The sequence below is a fragment of the Rhyacophila brunnea genome, unplaced genomic scaffold (assembly GCF_057557595.1).
Source record: "Rhyacophila brunnea isolate RB1 unplaced genomic scaffold, BYU_Rbru_1.0 scaffold_7, whole genome shotgun sequence".
NCBI classification, from domain to species: domain Eukaryota; kingdom Metazoa; phylum Arthropoda; class Insecta; order Trichoptera; family Rhyacophilidae; genus Rhyacophila; species Rhyacophila brunnea.
The window spans coordinates 4409717-4428361 of record NW_028233339.1 but is presented as its reverse complement, the minus strand read 5'-3'; the positions used below and the strand labels follow the sequence as shown (position 1 = coordinate 4428361).

At 32.0% G+C, this 18645-nt stretch overlaps 1 protein-coding gene across 2 annotated transcripts in view; it reads left to right on the top strand.

The window, feature by feature from the left end:
* Positions 1–18645, top strand: part of LOC147064393 (uncharacterized) — a 601761-nt gene that overhangs the window by 465155 nt on the left and 117961 nt on the right. The window contains exons 3-5 of one of the 2 annotated variants that reach the window (XM_085957691.1): positions 3133–3229; positions 12772–12822; positions 16988–17097. In XM_085957691.1, the coding sequence (XP_085813817.1) occupies positions 3133–3229; positions 12772–12822; positions 16988–17097 (258 nt within the window). The remainder of the gene's footprint in view (positions 1–3132; positions 3230–12771; positions 12823–16987; positions 17098–18645) is intronic. The other variant, XM_085957692.1, reaches the window with a different exon arrangement.

The window sequence follows — 18645 nt, the reverse complement described above, 5'->3', positions numbered from 1 at the left end:
AAATTTGTTATACATGTAGGGTCAATACCCTACCATCCAGCATGACTTGGCAGGAAACCATTAATTTATAACTACAATGTATCTTGCAACATAATATTGTTAAAATTGCAAAACAAGCGATTTATGCGAGTCAATCAAATTTCAACAGAAAGCTAATTTTGCAAAATAATTTAATAATTTAATTAATCAATAATATCGCAAATTAATTAATAATGCTATTTAAGTTTGCTATGATATGCACAAAAGTTGTTTGTATAAAAATCAATCTTGCGCAAAACTGCATAATTGTTCAAATTGAAATCAATTATTTATACTTTACGAAACGACTCATGCATTACAAAATAAAGCATGATTATCAAAATATTCAAGTACCTAGTTGATAGCAGCATTTTCTATTGTATCGAATCACTATAAAACACTCAGTAGAAGAAAGCAACATGGTCATTAAGTTATCAAAGATTTAACCGTAAGGTTATCGTTCCGCTTTGCTCGATCGATTTCGTAAATCCATCAGAACGCATACTCGTGATTTCACCCCGCTAAATTATAATCTGTAAACATATCTGTAATAATTAAATTAATATTTATTTGGAAGGAGATAATAAAACCAGGGTTCGTTTAATACACGCATCAATCTTCTTATTATTGGAGTCAAACCAACTTACCCTGCCTGTTCCTTATTTCATCTCCTTACCAAATACACTTTAATATGAAGAACACATAGTCTAGTTTAGTGTTTTATTTAATTTGTCGTTTCATGGTACAAAAACTGATGTATAAAATTTACGAGCTGCCTAATGAAGAAGGTACAGTTGGGTTATGCAAATGACTTGAAGTAATATACGTTACAAGCATGTAACAGAGTAATGAAAATTGCCCGGTAGGTACCACCAACCTAAAATAAACTCAAACAATGGACAAAATCCGATAAAACCTTCAGGACGATGTAACGAGGTTTAAATGCTTCCACTTGCTATCATAAGTTGCCACTGGACGTCATGCCACTGCGTCATAACCTTAAAGGTCTTTCCTTTATAAACTCGGGCCATATAGTTTGATAGCCTTTTGTAAATACATACACCCAGAAAATGGGTTTCAGTAACATCTAAAGAGAACACCACGAAATCTAGCGAGTCTAAACTAGGCAACGTTTCCAACAAACCCCATCAAAGAGATCGAAATAATACAGAAATTTTGAACTCATCATTTTTTGTGGCGCTTACTATACTGTGCTATAAAGTTTCTCGTTGAAATTATCTGAATGTTTTTAAATTGTGGATATTTCTCTCGACTGAAGTTTTACAGTTGAAATACTTTGTCCTAGGGGAAGAGTTTTCTTTCCAATTTGAAAATGTCTTTTTACTACGATAATATCCATTATTTTCTTCAATAAAAATCTATTAAACTTAAACGTATACATATTTTAATCAAGGCGTAATAATTTAATTATCATTTTTTTATTCAGTAAAAATTTCACAAGATTTGATTATATAACATTCTATATTGAGCATACATAATTTGAAAACACTTAGTTTTGAGTCATTTGACTTTGAAGTTGTTAAAATGTTTAAAATCGTATATCATGTGAGTTTATTAAGTAATCGTAAAAAGGATGACTTTAAAATAAAGACTGTTTATTTATTAAGAAGGTTTCCAGACGGTAAAGTTGGAAATAAGAAACATTTTGATATAACTCAATATATATTTTTTTCGAATTAGTGTCTTCTGCCAGAACAGTGATGATATTATATACCTACCTAGAAATTAATCTATGAAATAAATACGTCAGAAGTCTTGCATCCATTGGGTTCTGACCAAAAAGCACCTGCGTAAATGATTATCAAGTACAAGTACGTTATTTTGGAAACTTTAAGTACTTACTTATCATGAACCTTTGATTCAAACCAACATATTATATTAACATTTTAATTACCACAGTTAAAATACGTTAATTATATCTAATGGCCAACGACTCCAAACGCGCCAGTCGCGGTGTTAGCACTAAATGAGCACAAATTGTGAAGCGCTTCAGATGTATGAACACTAGTTTATTTTGACGTAATTATGTAGAATGCAGATGGCTCAATTAGTAAATCAAATTGGCAGGAATCCAATGTATACGGGCTTCAGTACCTACCGTCCGGCATCGTATTTTATTCTAGAACGTACATATTATCTATATAAGTGTTTTCAAATTTTATCTTCTTCTTATTGTGCTATCCCCTAGCGGAGGTCGGCCACCATCAAGGCGATTTTATATTTATCGTCTGCTACCCGGAACAGTTCGGTGGAGCTGCACTAGTACCAATCACGGAGGTTCTTAAGCCACGAAATGCGGCGCCGTCCTCAGCTACGCTTCCCATTGATCTTTCCTTGAATGACAAGTTGGGGAATGCTGTATTTTTGTCCTCTCACAATGTGGCCGAGGTATTTTAGTTTCCTGGGTTTCCTGACTTCTCGGTCCTTCCCCATTCGATTGACAACTTCAACATTTGTCACCCGGTCAGTCCAAGGAATTTTGAGGATGCGTCTATACAGCCACATCTCGTGACATCTTTTGGTTTAGCGTCCATACTTCCATACCATAGAAAAGAATTGAGAGCACATAACAACGTACCATACGCAGTCTCAGACCTAGGTTAAGATCTCGATTGCTAAGGAGGCGTCTCATTTTGAGAAAGGCGCTCCTTGCGATCTCAATTCTAGTTTTTATTTCCTGAGACTGGTCTCATTTCTCATTGACCCATGTACCTAAATATTTATAATGGGTCACACGTTTGATTGGTTCGCTGTTAATGACAAAATTTGTGTTGGTGTCTGGTGTCGCTGTTTTTGATACTAGTAATAGTTTTGTTTTATTGAGGTTCATTTTTAAACCATAAGAATTACTGACCTCATTAACCTTTTCTACCTGTTGATGTAAACTCTTTAAACTATCAGCAATCAGCACAGTATCATCGGCATATCGTATATTGTTAATATGTTTGCCATTAAGTTCATATACACACTATAAATGTTATTGAATAGTCATCAATATCATCAGACTCCTAGTAAAAGGGCAAACTCTTCAATGTGATGACATTTTCTGTTAATTGGGTATAAAATTTAAATTCTGTTTTTTTTGTTTTTCAGATGGAGGCACTGGTTCGGGAGATGCAGGATCCAGAGGCTGGAGTACCAGTACGCAGTCAGAAGATCTTTCTCACCTCCGTTCCGTCTGCTTTCATGGGTAATTACAACATTTTATTCATCTATTCTATCAGTATTTTAAAATAAAATTGATAAATTCGATAAATGGCAATTACGTCTAATCTAGAACAACAAATTTCTATAGATGGATGCATGCAGGCCGTAGAGTATGGCAAGGTTTTTCGTAGAACTAAACTGGTATGGAGAGCATGCGGGCACCTAAATAGGGTTACAAGTAAATTGTACGTAAAACATTTCGCCGTAGCACAGTTTGCCGTGAGCTTTCTATCTGAACGAGATGACTGTGTACTATACTAATGTTCCTTAACCTTTTTATATCCGCGGACCACAACAAAATCAAAAAATCGGAATGCAGACCATCAACATTGGAATAAAATAATAAATATTTATATTTACACAATTTTTGAAACAATTGTCGAAATATTATAATACAACCCAACTTCATATGTTGGGTTTCTAGGTAAATGTCATTCATTCCGGAAATGACTTGTTAATTCATTGTGAACCCTTGTAGGTGCACGAGTTCTGAAAGATATTTATTACTTGAAATTTAATATAAGCTTTTAAAAATGGATACTTACTATTTTTGAACTGCAGAAAATTTTTGCGGTCCACCCAAAAATCTTCGCGGACCACCGGTGAAGAAACTATGTACGATACGGTCTCCAATTTTATTAGATCCAATATGAACATTAATTTAATTTTCATGGCCGATTTGGCAAAAATTATGAACTCAAGAATGAAAACCTTACCTAACCTTACCTAACGTTACCTAACCTTACCTAACCTAACATAACCTAGAAAATAATCTAGTATAACAGCTATTTTCAACATTTGTTTGCCGCTGGCTTTCTATAAACCGACAAGAACCGTGTTTTATTTAGACATGAATTTTATCTCCGTACTATACGACCCTAAGAGGTTGGACGGTCTTTAATATACGACCATATATTTCCGATACAACATTTCAAGGTGATACGGCGAACTGCATGCGTGCAAATTTCCGGAAACGCCTGAATAGTAGTGCTAACGTGAACTATACGTAGAACAAGAACCCTAAATGTAAGACTAAAATTAAGATTTACTTAATGTAGCACCGAAAGATACTTCTCGGGCATAACTCGGAAAACGCACCCAATATGATAGAATAAATATCGCTCAGTGAGTGAATAGCCAGCCACTGGACAAATAAGTTACCTAGAGTCATAACTCACATATTCTAAAAATTTAGTTTTGATATAATCGCAAAAAAACCACCAGAGCACTGTTATTTGTAATTAGAAGAAAAGTATTAGCTCCCTTGCATATTAATGAGCGAGGGAGTCGATTTACATTTTTTTTTCAATATAAATACTCCTAAAAGGGTGTAGACACACAGCACACTATGAGAATTAGAGCTCCCTGATTGGTTAGAAAGGTCTTGGTGACATAAATCTCATTATTCATTGAAAAATGTGAGTTATGACGCCAACACTCAACTTTCTCAACGCGGTGCGGCAACACGCACCCGTTCGTTGTCTTGAGCTAACTCACGCGAGACGGCTGTCTTGAAGTAAGTGAATGTAAATTCCCTACTCGTGACCCGTAACTGCCGGTCGACCTGGTCTGGCGACAATAATAAATAAAGCTTGGAAGTAGGTGGGAAGAGAAGGATGAGGGCTAGCATTTGGCCCAACCACTAACTAATAACGTAAATTAAACATTGTAATAACATAGTGATGTTTAGCGTATTTTTAATAAAATCATTACCTGCTTGGTATCAAACGCTATGCGTTGATTAACTGCAAGATTTCTTATATTTTTTTCACTTGGTATAGAATGACATTTTGTTTATAAAATACCGAAATAATTACCAAAATATGAATACTGTTGTGCGAGACCATTGCCGACTCAAGAGGAAAGCCGATACATTCACGACTGGTCCTACCTTTCCGCCCTGTGGATGACCTGTGATTGCCTGTCATTATCTATAATGTGCTCATACTGACGTGTCTGTCGTGTTGACTTGTCGGAGAATTCTTAGTTTCAGATTTCTTTCAGATTATTTAACGTATCTTGGAGACCTTGGAGACCTTGGAGTTAATCTGATTTAGTGGTTCTGTGTTATTAATAATTTGAAGTGACGATCAAAGTAAGTAAACTTCTTTTGTGTACAATAATATCATAATACACTAGGACATTTGTCAATGTGACAGTCGATTCTAAACGACAATAACTAATAACTTATATATACTCTTCAGTCATTATAGAATACCAAACTCTGCTTACAAGTACTTTTTCAATAAATATTATGGCAGTGGACCACTCGTTGCTTGTGCAAAAAGTTATGCTCAGGCTTTATTAATCTAAAGATGGCGGTGGCGAGACTCAAAAGGTTGCTTTGCCCTTGTAATAATAATTTTGCGACACTCAAAATCTTCGCATCGAAAAAGTTTTTGAAGCGTTTTAGATTACACAATTAATTACCTCAAGAGCTTAATGAATTTGCTAAAAACTTTCGACTGATAAATAAAATTAATTTTGTATTAAACAAAAATAACCACCCTGAAAATGGCTCTTAAGATGCCATTATAATAATATCCAGAGAGTTATTGTGTACAATTTATTATGTTTTATTTTTATTCAATGTTATCTATATATTTAAATCTTTTTCTTCTTTCTCCCTGTCACGACCCAGGATTGGGGCATAGGGCAAGCACAAGTTCGTGCGCCTTCCCTCAGTCCATCGGCAACTTTCACGCCTCCCGCTGTGCATGGCAGAACTGCAGCATGTAGGTCGCTTTTGTAGCGCCGCTGCATGGTGAGGGAGGGCCAGCCACAGCGACGGAATCCTTGAGGCTATGCCACAAGGGTACGAAGTGTCGCACTTTCTAGCGGCATCCGGAACACGTGTCCCAGCTACGTCAAGCGTCTCTTCATGATTACCTCACTCCACGAAGACTGCTGTGTCCGCTCACGACCTCGGGTATTTGTAACGCGGTCGTACCAATGTACCCTTAAGATTCAGCGGAGACATCGATTCTCAAAGCTCAAAAGCCGAGACCCTTGAAGTTTAGTAAGATGCCATGTCTCACAGCCATACAGGAGCACAGGTAGCACGCACGCGTTAAACAGACGACATTTGGTCCCCACAGAATACAGTCTTGACCTCCATGCGACTCCAAGTTGACTGAATGCAGACCCCGCCATACCCATACGGATTCCAAGCTCACAACGCTAAATACAAAGATAAATTTTATTAAAACCAAAGAGTTTTGACTTTAAATAACATGAGAATCTTATATTTTTTTAGTATTACAACTAGATGACGATTCTGTAATGTGTAAGTACGAGTATGTAAAAAAAATGTCTTAAAGCGTATCCCAATCGTTAATTCTATGTATATTTTATATTTCTACTTGTTAACATTGTGTACTACCTAGAAACTACGATTTAACTATGTTAGTTCTCAAGTTACAACGTGTGTATCTTATATGAAAACTAAAACTACGTAAGTGCCCATTTCACCGCATATAATATGTAGAGAAAGAGGTGCTTTCATTTCCCTTTTAATCCGGCAAAGTGGCTCAGGGTGAAATAAAATCGCTGGAATAAATAAAAGAACATTTGTATCTGCATTTAATTTTATAGCCTCGTTTGATACGTTACCGAAGCACCTCATTGTTTATGCTTCGCGCCATTTCGCCCTCTGAATTATTTAAAATTAACTGTTTTTCAGTTAAATTTATTTTACCGTAGATATTTAATTCTCTACAGATCCCCTGTGATATAATATCTTAAACCAAAGAAGTTTAATAAGAACTTCTCTATATATATAATAGATGGACCCTAAATGAAAGTAAAACTGAGAAAAGTTACTAAGATTAACGATTAAACTACTTTTTGTGATTTAAAATTAATAATTAATAATGTTATCACCAAAAACGTTAAAAAAAACCTGTACGGTGGGTCTATTCTATACACAAGGCGGCTATCGACTGCGATTATAAATTTAACATATCGTCACCTCAATACTGCAACTAGATAACTCTGATTTGGTCATTGTTGGGAAAATGAAATTTAAACTTTACTTGATTAAGTTAAATATAGGCTAAAATTATTATTTAAAATAAAAATGGAAAATTGTGCTCGGAACGATTCAATAATGTTCAATTGTATGAAAAAATGTTGTAGACATATTATTTTATTTATTTAAAGCATTTATGGTTTTAAAGTTAATCTAATATTATTTTCAACACAAAATTAATACAGTTCCCATTAACTTCTGATTTACCTAGTTTTATCATACTGTAAAGAAGGAAATGTAGAATAATATTCAATAGCAAACTCAAAAACAGAGAAAATCAAGTTATCTAGTTGTAGTATTGAGGTGACGATACTTGAGTAGCTTGATATCAAAGTAAGCCAAAGGCCATTTTTAACGAAATTTATGTTTTAATTATTGATTATTGTGAATTCTTTTCAAAAACTCCACCAAAAATATCAAAAACGGTAGTTTTCGTAGAGATTTTTTGAGTTTAAAGTTGGTATGTTTTATGAAAAACGGAAACTTTTCACACATGTTTGTGAGTCTCCTGTAAAATTTATGTATCAAGGTATTATAATTGTTTCAATAAGTTAGTCGTCTGAACTGTCAAAAGTGTCTATCTCTCTAAAGGTTAACACATCTAAGAAAGGGGCTGTTAAAACATAGCACTCTTTGACAGTTTAGTCGGTTAACTTATTCCAATGGATTTAAGTTTTGTACTATTCCATTTTAGTCGTTTTTTTGCGATCCAGGTTTCGCCTTTCGCCATCTTCAGGCACTATTTGCTTACCTTCTTAAAAGGTAAATACTCACTGACGTCACCTCTTGGTGAGTGCACACAGTGCCTAAAATTCCGAAAGGCGAAACCCGGATCGAAAAAAACGACTCAAATGGAATAGTAGGAAACTTAAATCTATTGGAATTTAAATTCAGATTCCATCAAGTACCTTCGGTCGATAGTATTAATAGTATAGGTTAACTTATTGTAACAATTTAACGCCTCAACACATAAATATGATTAACTATCATGCCGCTGTTATGGACCTTTTAAATGAAACAATATTTTAAAATTTGTCTTTATAATCGATCACAATGTTTATAACATTAACAAAACACGTTTATAATAAAAATAATTACAAAGTAAAAAGAACTTTTTATATACCACGTTTTTAATTCTGTTGAATCATATAATCTTGACAATTATAAGTATTAATAAATACTTTTTTTGTACTTGATATAAATTCTGAATAAATATAGAATACTGAAATGTCATTTTGACATTTCATATTGATTTCCATAGTAACGCACGTATATATTATTAATTTAGTTGCTAGGACCCCCTTAACAACCAATAATATTGTTTTACTTTGTACGGATTTATTCTGAAATAATTTTCCATACAAAACAGAAGTAACTGAAAATGAATTCAATTCTGCTTAAATATGGCTAAAAATATTAAAAGAATGCTTTGACATGGTGTTCTGATATATTCTAAAAGTTTTAAATGTCTGTAATTTCGTTATATTTATGCTCTTCTTACTTTCTCACTTTTTATTCTTGGTAGGCTTAACTATATTATAATTTATACTTTGAAACTTTGTTGGTTGCTATATAATTTCACCATTCTTTTTTAAACATATTTTTATATTCATAATGTAATTGTTTGTTTCCTTAATAAATAAATATTTTTAAAAAATCCGCAATTTATTACTTTTATAATGTGCAATCTGGTAATACAAATATGGCAATTCTAATTAGGTAAGTACATAATTATTGTATTGTACAATAAAATAATTACCGCTGGCAGTATAACAGAGCTCTCGGCCAGCGATGTCCAAACTTGGAGACGCGCCTCACTGGGGAGTGGCGCAGAGTGTTGCAAAGGGAGGCGCGAAAAGTTTAACACAATTAATGCAGCCACAGGTTTGCAGTTTGCAAATGTATAGTTTATAAAACGGCCGCTAGTTATAAACTACATGAAAAACAGTCCTATAAAAGGTTGTTTGCAAACCTGTCTGAAAATATGGAGGCTAATTTTATAATATGTACCTCACTTTTATACTATTGTGAAGCGCCCTGGCTATTTCTTGAAAAAAAATAAATAAAAGGGTGAAATTATAATGTTGAAATTTGAGGCAAATTTCTTTAGGAACGAAAATTTTGTTGTTAAACTTGTCTATTTGGTTGAAATTTTAAAAATAATTGAGTGACTAAATCAATGCAAGGACCACTAATGCATTCACTGATTTTAAAAAAAAGTGAAGGCATTCATAAAACATTGGAGCTTTGGAAATCAAAATTACAAAAAATTAAGTTCGCCATGTTTCCACTTTTAAATGATTTCTGCGCCAGATATATTGAAGCAAACAAAAATCTATTTACTGGATTCTTGGTTAGTTTTCTAATGCACTTTTCACATAATTTTAATTTTTTTTAAATCGCCTGCGGCACTGCTTTGTTTCAGGACTATTGAATATTTTAAATATGTGGTTGTGCGTTGAAATTTGATGTGACACCTATATGATGATTGATATACTTAAATAATAATTCCCGTGTATAATTTAGGAAACAGTACATTAAAGCCCCACACTGCCCTTAACCTCAGCGATAGGTAGGTGGGCCTGCCAAAGATCCTGACCTGGGGGCACGCTTCAGGATGTGGACCCATGACAGAATCCATTTGTCAATGAACGATGATGAATTTAGATTGACTACTATTGAAATTGATTGTACTAATAAACAAGCACATTCATCGAATGAAAAAAAATACGTAATTTAAAAATGAATATATAAGTAGTAAAACCTTGTTTATTTTTATATACCTATATTTTGTATTAGTACATTGTTGACTATCTAAAAAGGTGTCTGTATTATTTAATGAAATAAAGGGGGGAGGCGCCAAGATTAGATTTTTTTAAAGGAAGGCGTAGTAATATAAAGTTTGGAAACCACTGGCTTAGGCCTATTTTACAGGAGCCGATAGAATGCCGCGGTTTAGGTTAATTGTTTTTATGTACGATCTAACAAATTTTCTATCCAGCAAACAATCTTGTATTACTTTTTAAAATAAATAGTTTTCATATTAATACTATCAACCGAAGTTACTTTATGAAATTTGAATTTAAATTCTAATGGATTTAAGTTTTGTACTATTCCATTTGAGTCGTTTTTTGCGACCCTCACCATGTACACTCACCAAAAGGCAAATACACACTGAAAACGAATACAGTTAACTCTAACTTGTATAACAAATCAATACAATAAAGTAGGTAAAAACTTTATCACATACCTATTAAGTCGAGTATCACAATAAAAATCTAACAAACAAATTATGAAAAGTGTTTGTAAAAAACCGTTACGTATATAAATCGCATCATATTGTGACACCCACGGTGGCCGCGCGGCTTAAGCGTTGGACTATCACGCCGTGGGTCTCAGGTTCCAATCCTGGGTCTGGCAAGTACACATATTATTGTTTTTCAATTTGTGTGTGAGTCAGGCTATGGACCTAATAGGTTGAGCAAGTGGCTGACATCCATTTCTTGTAAAAAACAAAATCTGGTAATACAAACCTCTACCCTGTGGAGGCCCATATGATCCTATTAGGATCGGACATGGTCGAAAAAAAAACCACACTCAAGAGGAATCTCTCTGGATCATTCTGGGAACAATGGTAACATATTGGGAATTTAATTGAGTTAACTAATGAGTTAAGTGAACTAACTAATATGAGAGTTAGTGAACTAGTGAACATAGTGCGTGAAGATGCCGAAAGGCAAAACCCGGGTTGCAAAAACAACTCAAATAGAATAGGACAAAACATAAATCCATTAGAATTTAAATAGTTTTCAAGTTTTTTTATTTTCAATAACGAAGTAGCCAATAAACAATCTGACAATATTCGAGCAAACATCCCACGCGCAAAATACAACCATTATTGTTTTCCAGTATAGACTACACAGGCTACTGATTTCGATGTAATAACCACTTTATCTGGGACCGGCTGCTCCGGTGAGTAGTTACTGTTCCGGCCATGATTGATGACGCTCGCGGCCCACATTTTTCACAAATAAAATACCCTCCCAGTCTTATTTCACGGGATAATCCATAATGAAGTGTAAAAACCTCGTCCGCGCCCCCATCCGCCTCCATATTTGAAGATGCTTTTATGTGGATTCACGCTTGCTGGGGTTTCATACAGTACGGCAAAGTAACCTTATTTACGATCATCTCTTTTCACAGTGGTGTCAAAAATATTCCGTTAGAATCTTTGGATTTTCAAAATATCTAAAATTATTTTCCACGTCCCGCTATTTACTATATTTGAAGCGCTTAGTTTCAAATCCCTCTAAAACGGTTTTTGAATTTTTTGAGTTAGATATGTATTTATATTGATATTTTTGTTACCTATAAATGATGGCCAAAGATTAAACTTTAAAAAACGTCAAAAACCGTCAATACTTTGATCAAAAATTAGGGTAAATTTCAAAACCCGCTAAAATGGTTGGATGTGCTTTTCAAATACCACTAAAATGGAATGCCAAAATATTCTTTAGAATGTAACAAAATAAATTCATACAGTTCACAGATTTAAAATAGATATGAGTTTTTCTCATTTTTCTCAAAACTACCTAAAATCGTTTTTCTCATTTTTCTCAGAACTACCTGAAATCGTTTTAGGGGCTTTTGAAACTAGGCGCTTCATTTATCATTGACGTATTCGGTAAACTCAGTATACAAAAAAATAAAACTACCTTCGTGAAAGTATAATACATTTATACACATTTTATTCTTTCGTAAACATTCAAATTTAATATAGCTGAATGTGATTAACTCTACTTATATTTTTTTATTCAATATTGAATAAAAAGTATTGACCAAAATAGACCCCTCTAACTTGACGAAGACTGTAATACCTCAGAGTACGTATACCAGCGCATCTATTCTATACACAATACTACGTGCAATCTCGCCAGCCTATTTAGTCATTATTGATCGTAAAAAAATCCTAATCCATTCCAGTAGTTACCCTAATTTTTCCTCCTTCTTCAACATTTACAAACATCAAACATGGTTTAAAAATCGAATCGTGTTAATCGATATTTATTTAAAACAATTGGTATAATTGTATAACAATCATATCAATCATAATCGAAAAAAGAAGATTTCTGATGTTCTCTTTATCATGGGTGCTTTTTTTTCTGAATATTTAATGTCAAAATTGCTTCATAGTATCTGTTTTATGAATCAAATAAAATTCTTGAGCCAAATACTTCGTCATATTTTGTGCTTAAGTAGTTTTAAGCAACCTTCCCTTTACCCTGCAGAAATTGTGAACTTGTGAAATGAGAAAACAAATGGCGTGTTTACTATTATTCTTATAAGAACGTTTTAGTTAAGACTAATTTGATATATACATATTTGCATGTGACCAATAGTCTTTCTAATGCACAATATAATGTATAATATTATGTATCTTACAGTGCTGTTTCTTTTATTAACATATAATTTATATATTTTTACTTTGTTTACAGGTTACGATCTGATTGGGTGGCTTATGGATCGTCTAGCCATCGAGGAGTCAGGTATATAAATACTTAAAAATCTCTTAAATGATATAATATGACGTATAATAATCAAAATCAGTCACTTGCATCATTTTTTGAGATATTTGTATTGTCTCATTTATTCTTTCCAAATCCTAACAAACTGCACTAAATTCATAGTTGATTTTGAGTTTCTAAATTCCTATATTATATGTATATACATATTTATTATTTTGTTCAAAATAATTGATTTAATCAATAGCTTGGAATCTACACTATTTTTTATTTATTTAATAAACTACTTGAAGTCTACTTGTAATAGCTACACGTTTCTAATTATTAAACCTCAGTGGCGAAAGGTGGAGGTAGACTGTTCAGATCCGCGATAAATAGTGCACACTAAACTTGTTAGTCATACGTATTTATTTTCATTGACATAATAGTACAATTTACAGATGCTGTGGTAAGTTTTTAAATTTCAATTAAACCCTGTGAAACCTAGCCATAATAAATAATACTTAGTCAAAAATAATCGTCTATCTATAAAATATCTAAAATTATGCAATTAAATTATACATAACTTTGGATATTTTATAGATAAAAGAATATTTTATCGACTACCGTTCGGTATAGGCATTGGTTAATGAATTTAAAAAAAACCAACATCACCTGTAATATGTATTCATAATTCAACTAAAACAAAAAATTATGACTGAAAAGTTTTGCTTATTTTTGTCAGATCGCCCATAGTATACCTAAATTATTATGGTTGGGTTTAGGCAGGGCTTAATTGAATTAAAAAAAAAATAACCAGCACCATCTGCAAATTGTATTCTTAGTTCAACGAAAACAAATATACAAATATTTATGTCGAATCACAGCAGAATTAGAATTTAATAAATTGATATGCTTTATTTTACTGCATATTTTTCTTTAAATTAGTGTTCAGTCATTTGGTAACAATTTATTTTATCAATAAATATATGATTTTGATTGTTATTGCGTACAAACGTAAGGGTATAAAATAATATTATCATAACATAAAAAATATCATAGCGAAAATGTGTATCTTTCACTTTATCTGATGAGAATATTATAAAATCGTTCTACCAATACGTAAATAATATATTACCTCGATAAGTTTTAAAAAATACTTCGAAATTTAAATAAAATATATTTATCTATGCATTTGATATTTTATGGAGTCATGAATAGTGTATACCAGTAGCACAAGTTAGCAATATTCTGAACATAATATTATGTTGCTATTACTAGCATTACTACTTCAGTTACAAACGATAACGAAATTATTTAAATTTCACACCCGCTAAAGAAAATTTAATGAAATGCACATACAACCATTTAGCGTAATGTACAAATTATAAATGAAAATGCTAAGGCTTCCGCGTTTCTGTGTTGCGGTTTCATATAATTAAACACTTTGTTTCAACTCCAGCTGTGTTTTCTATTTCTTTATAGTCTTCCTTCTCTAACGTCTGTGGCGTGAGCTTTCTTGATGAAAAATTTTGATTATTACAACAAACTTCGGTTTAGATTTCCAGGAATAAAATCAAATTTTATATTTTAAAAATTCTCACAAAATATTATTTATTTTACAATTATTATGTTGAAGCAAAGAAAACGCTTTTATCTAAAGACGATTTTCAATGAATACATTGTATGTAATAATAATATACGTATTCCAACCTTGTCTTACAATATGGCATTATAATTTTATTTATATTACAAAAATATTGTCTATGTAAAGAATATCTAACATTATATAAATAACAAAAAGATTATCTTGATCTTTTTGAAGGAATATAGTTATTTTTAGTTATTGTTATATTCAGTATAAAACGTATGATAGATATGATAGTATTTCTTTTAAGGTTTAAGCAAATAATTAATTATTTACGCCTATATGCAGCCACGATGGCCGCGCGGCTTAAGCGTTCAACTATAGTGTCGTGGGTCCCAGGTTCGAATCCTGGGTCTGGCAAGTAGACATATGGTTTTTCAATTTGTGTATGAGTCAGAGTATGGACCTAATAGGTTGAGCAAGTGGCTGACATCAATTTTTCGTAAAAACAAAATCTGTTAATACAAACCTCTACTCTGTGTAGGCTCATATGATCTTATTAGGATCGGACATGGTCGGGAAAAAAATATACAAATAATTTTATACCTACCTTGTTTAAATTTAGTTTGACTACTCGTAAGTAGTTTCAACAAAAAGGTAATAAGTTAATAATAATGATATTGATATGTATCCATATTATAGTATCATTATATTACGAGTTAGCATACAAATCTCATTTTGACTTATCTTCTTTTACCTGACATAATTGAATTGTATGGTGCTGTGCATTTTAGATCAAGCAATGTTTTTTTTTCAAATTAAGATAATTACACATAACTTATTTAACTTGAACATTTTACTATCAAGCAGTTATAATCGATTCTAAATACATTTTTGACGGACATTTTGCTCTATCTGTTACGGGAAAATGTAATATAACTCCTTTTTGATTTTATGATTCATTTTACTATTTTTAATTCATAAGTACAGCTGATTATTATTTGACATGTTACATAGCAATAAGATACCATAACAAAACATATATTTGTATTTTTATAGCACTTAATCCACATATTTTAATAACGATTTACATAATAATATTCTATATACAATATTTCAAGAATATTACATGTCTAAATATAACTTAGTTTAATTTGAATCGCTTCACCGAATATTATTTATTATGAGTAGGGACTTCAGATTAAATGTAATATAAATAAACGATAGGACATCTTCTATAATCTATTTGTATATAAATTTAATATTTACAAGATCATCATTGTTCCAGTTGGTGATCTTAAAGGTAGAGACATTTTGCTGGTTAATTACCGCCAGATAGTCGTTTTTGATGGTTTTCATTTTGTGAAAAAATTTTGTTACCATTGAATTATATAAAGAGTTGTGAATATGATTTGTTTGGATCAATTTAATCGGACGAAATAATTTTCGAATTTCGAAGCATTATTAATTTTTTTTGGATTATGAAGTTCCGTTTTACTTTCATGAATGCTATGTATTTCATTTTCTCTCTTGAACATTTGCTAAATTATGACCTTTGACTTTCCATATACACAATATTTTTTTAATTAAATATTTTTTATTCAATACGGAAAATTTACAAAAAAAATATAATTTTTCAATAATAACATTTTATTTATATTTAAATTAGAAAGTTTTGGATTAATTCCTCCAAATGAATACTCACGGTCTATGGTAGGATTGAAAAATAAAATACACAACTAGGAAAAGACGCCATTTTTTTGGTTAATTGGTTAAAAACTCAGCAAGCGAAAGACGTACCTACATAAACTATGTTCGAGTCTCACTATGTCTATATTTTTCTAATATGTAAGTTTCTGAGTTTTTCAATCTACATATTTTTAAATGTGTATATTTCAGTGGCGAAGGGTGGGGATAGGCTGTTAAGATCCGACATAAATAGTACACACTAAACTTTGTCAGTCAAACGTATTTGTTTTCATTTAACGAAGATTACAATGTTTAGAAAGTGTTTGTTAGTTTTTAAAATTCAATTAAATCTTGCCTAATCCAAACGACAGTAGATAATAATCAAAAAATATTCATTTATCTATAAAATATCTAAAAGTATGCCATTAAACCGTACATAATTTTAGATATTTTATAGATATAAGAATATTTTTTATCGATTATGGTTTGGTCAGCTAGGGCTCAATGAAATTTAAAAATCTAACCAACATCATCTGTAATATGTATTCTTAATTCAACGAAAACAAATAAGTATTACTGAAAAAGTGTGCACTATTTTTGTGGGATCGCCCATATCATGCATAAACAAGTATGGTTTTGTTTAGGCAGGGTTTAATTGAAAATTTAATTAAAAACTAACCAGCATTATCTGCAAATTATATTCTTACTTGAATAAAAACAAATAAGTATGTCTGACAAAGTTTAGCGTGCACTATTAATGTCGAATCTTTACAGTCTACTTCCATCCTTCACCACTGTTATATATTTATTATACAAATATCATTCAAAATATAATGTAATACTATTTTCATGTTGCAAATGTTTGTGTAAGTGTAAAAGTTTATGTATGTGTTTCTCTCGTAATACTGTGAGTTTTGTGTTTTGTTTTGCCAGTAGAGGCGCTAAATCTCGGAAACCAGCTATGTCAATACGGCTACTTCTTCCCAGTCAGCGACAACAAGAGCCTCGTTATCAAGGACGACTCCTCCCTCTACAGATTCCAGGTGAGACATTATTTTTCTTACCTTCTAATTAAGTAATATCATATATACTTCAAGGTGAAAGATTTTAATTAAGGCTTTCTATTTTGGATAAATTTACGCGTAAACAAGACTCGAGTGTACAATTATTGTCTACGTAGGCTACCATAATATCTTTATATAAGCCCATATTTTATGTATGTACAGTAAATAGGTAAAAATACGAAAAATATATATATTGTGTATGTTATACCAAAGAAAATCGAAGAAAATCAAAAAGAAAATCGTTTTTTTTTTAAATCAATATATTAAATAATGTGAATTTGTTAAAATACGAGTATATCCCATATTATTATTACGTATTATGTTATGATTATCTTTATCATTAAAATTTTCTCAAATGCAGCGAAAATATTTTGGTACAGTTCGGTTATGAGGAATACAGCGGAAAAGACATTTTGAAAATAGCCGATATACTGAATTATTTGTTAGGTTAACCTAACCAACCCAAACCAAACCTAACCTAACCTAACCTAAACTAACCCAAGATAACAAATAATCCACTGTATTCCTCATAACCGAACTGTACCATTATTTTTAAATACTTATTCATAATTTGAAATTATTTATTTAAAAGAAAATAGACTTTTCTAAAAAACAATGTAATAAATAAATTATTTCTTTTATTCAACGAATGATACACATGATTTGAGAATGTAATAGTTTTCTTATTGAACATAATATGTAAACACCTCAGCGCATCTATTCTATACAGTACACAAGGCTGCTATCGGCTTCTATTGGCGGTGGTTTATTATATTTATGTATTGAGGCGGTTAATTGTTACAATAAGTTAACCGTTTGAACTGTCAAAAAGTGTTATGTTTTAAAAGCACCTCTCTTGGCTATGTTAACTTTTAGAGCGAGATAAACAATTTTTACAGTTTAAACGGCTAACTTATTGTAACAATTATAATAAATAAATAATACGTAAATTCGATAAATTACCCTCGATAGCCCCCAATAGCAGCCTTGTATATAGAATAGATGCGGTGCCATTGAGGAAGAATAACAAAATTGCGTGGCACTGTTCGGTTAAAGCGTTAGTAAAGTTACAGCGGAAAACGCATTTTGAAAATAGCAGATAAATTGGATTATTTGTTAGTTTGGGTTAGTTTAGGTTAGGTTAGGTTGGGTTAGGTTAGGTTAGGTTTGGTTAGGTTAACCTAACAAATAATCCAGTTTATCGGCTATTTTCAAAATGCGTTTTCCGCTGTATCCGCTTTAACCGAACAGTACCAATTGCGTATATTTTATAAATTTTATTTTATTTTATCAATACGAAGTATATTCACTACATAATATATTATTATATCTTTGTCTATGGTAGATTCATGTAATTAACCATACAGAACCCGCGTCATCCGTCAGTCTACCGGTCGGAAAAACACGTGACGAGTCCGGCGAGCAATTCAGCCATACCAAATGATCCGCAGCTAAGCCTCTTTCAACCCCATTGCCCTCCCACTCACCAATTTACCTTTTAATGAATTACGGTAAGGGTAGCCAAAT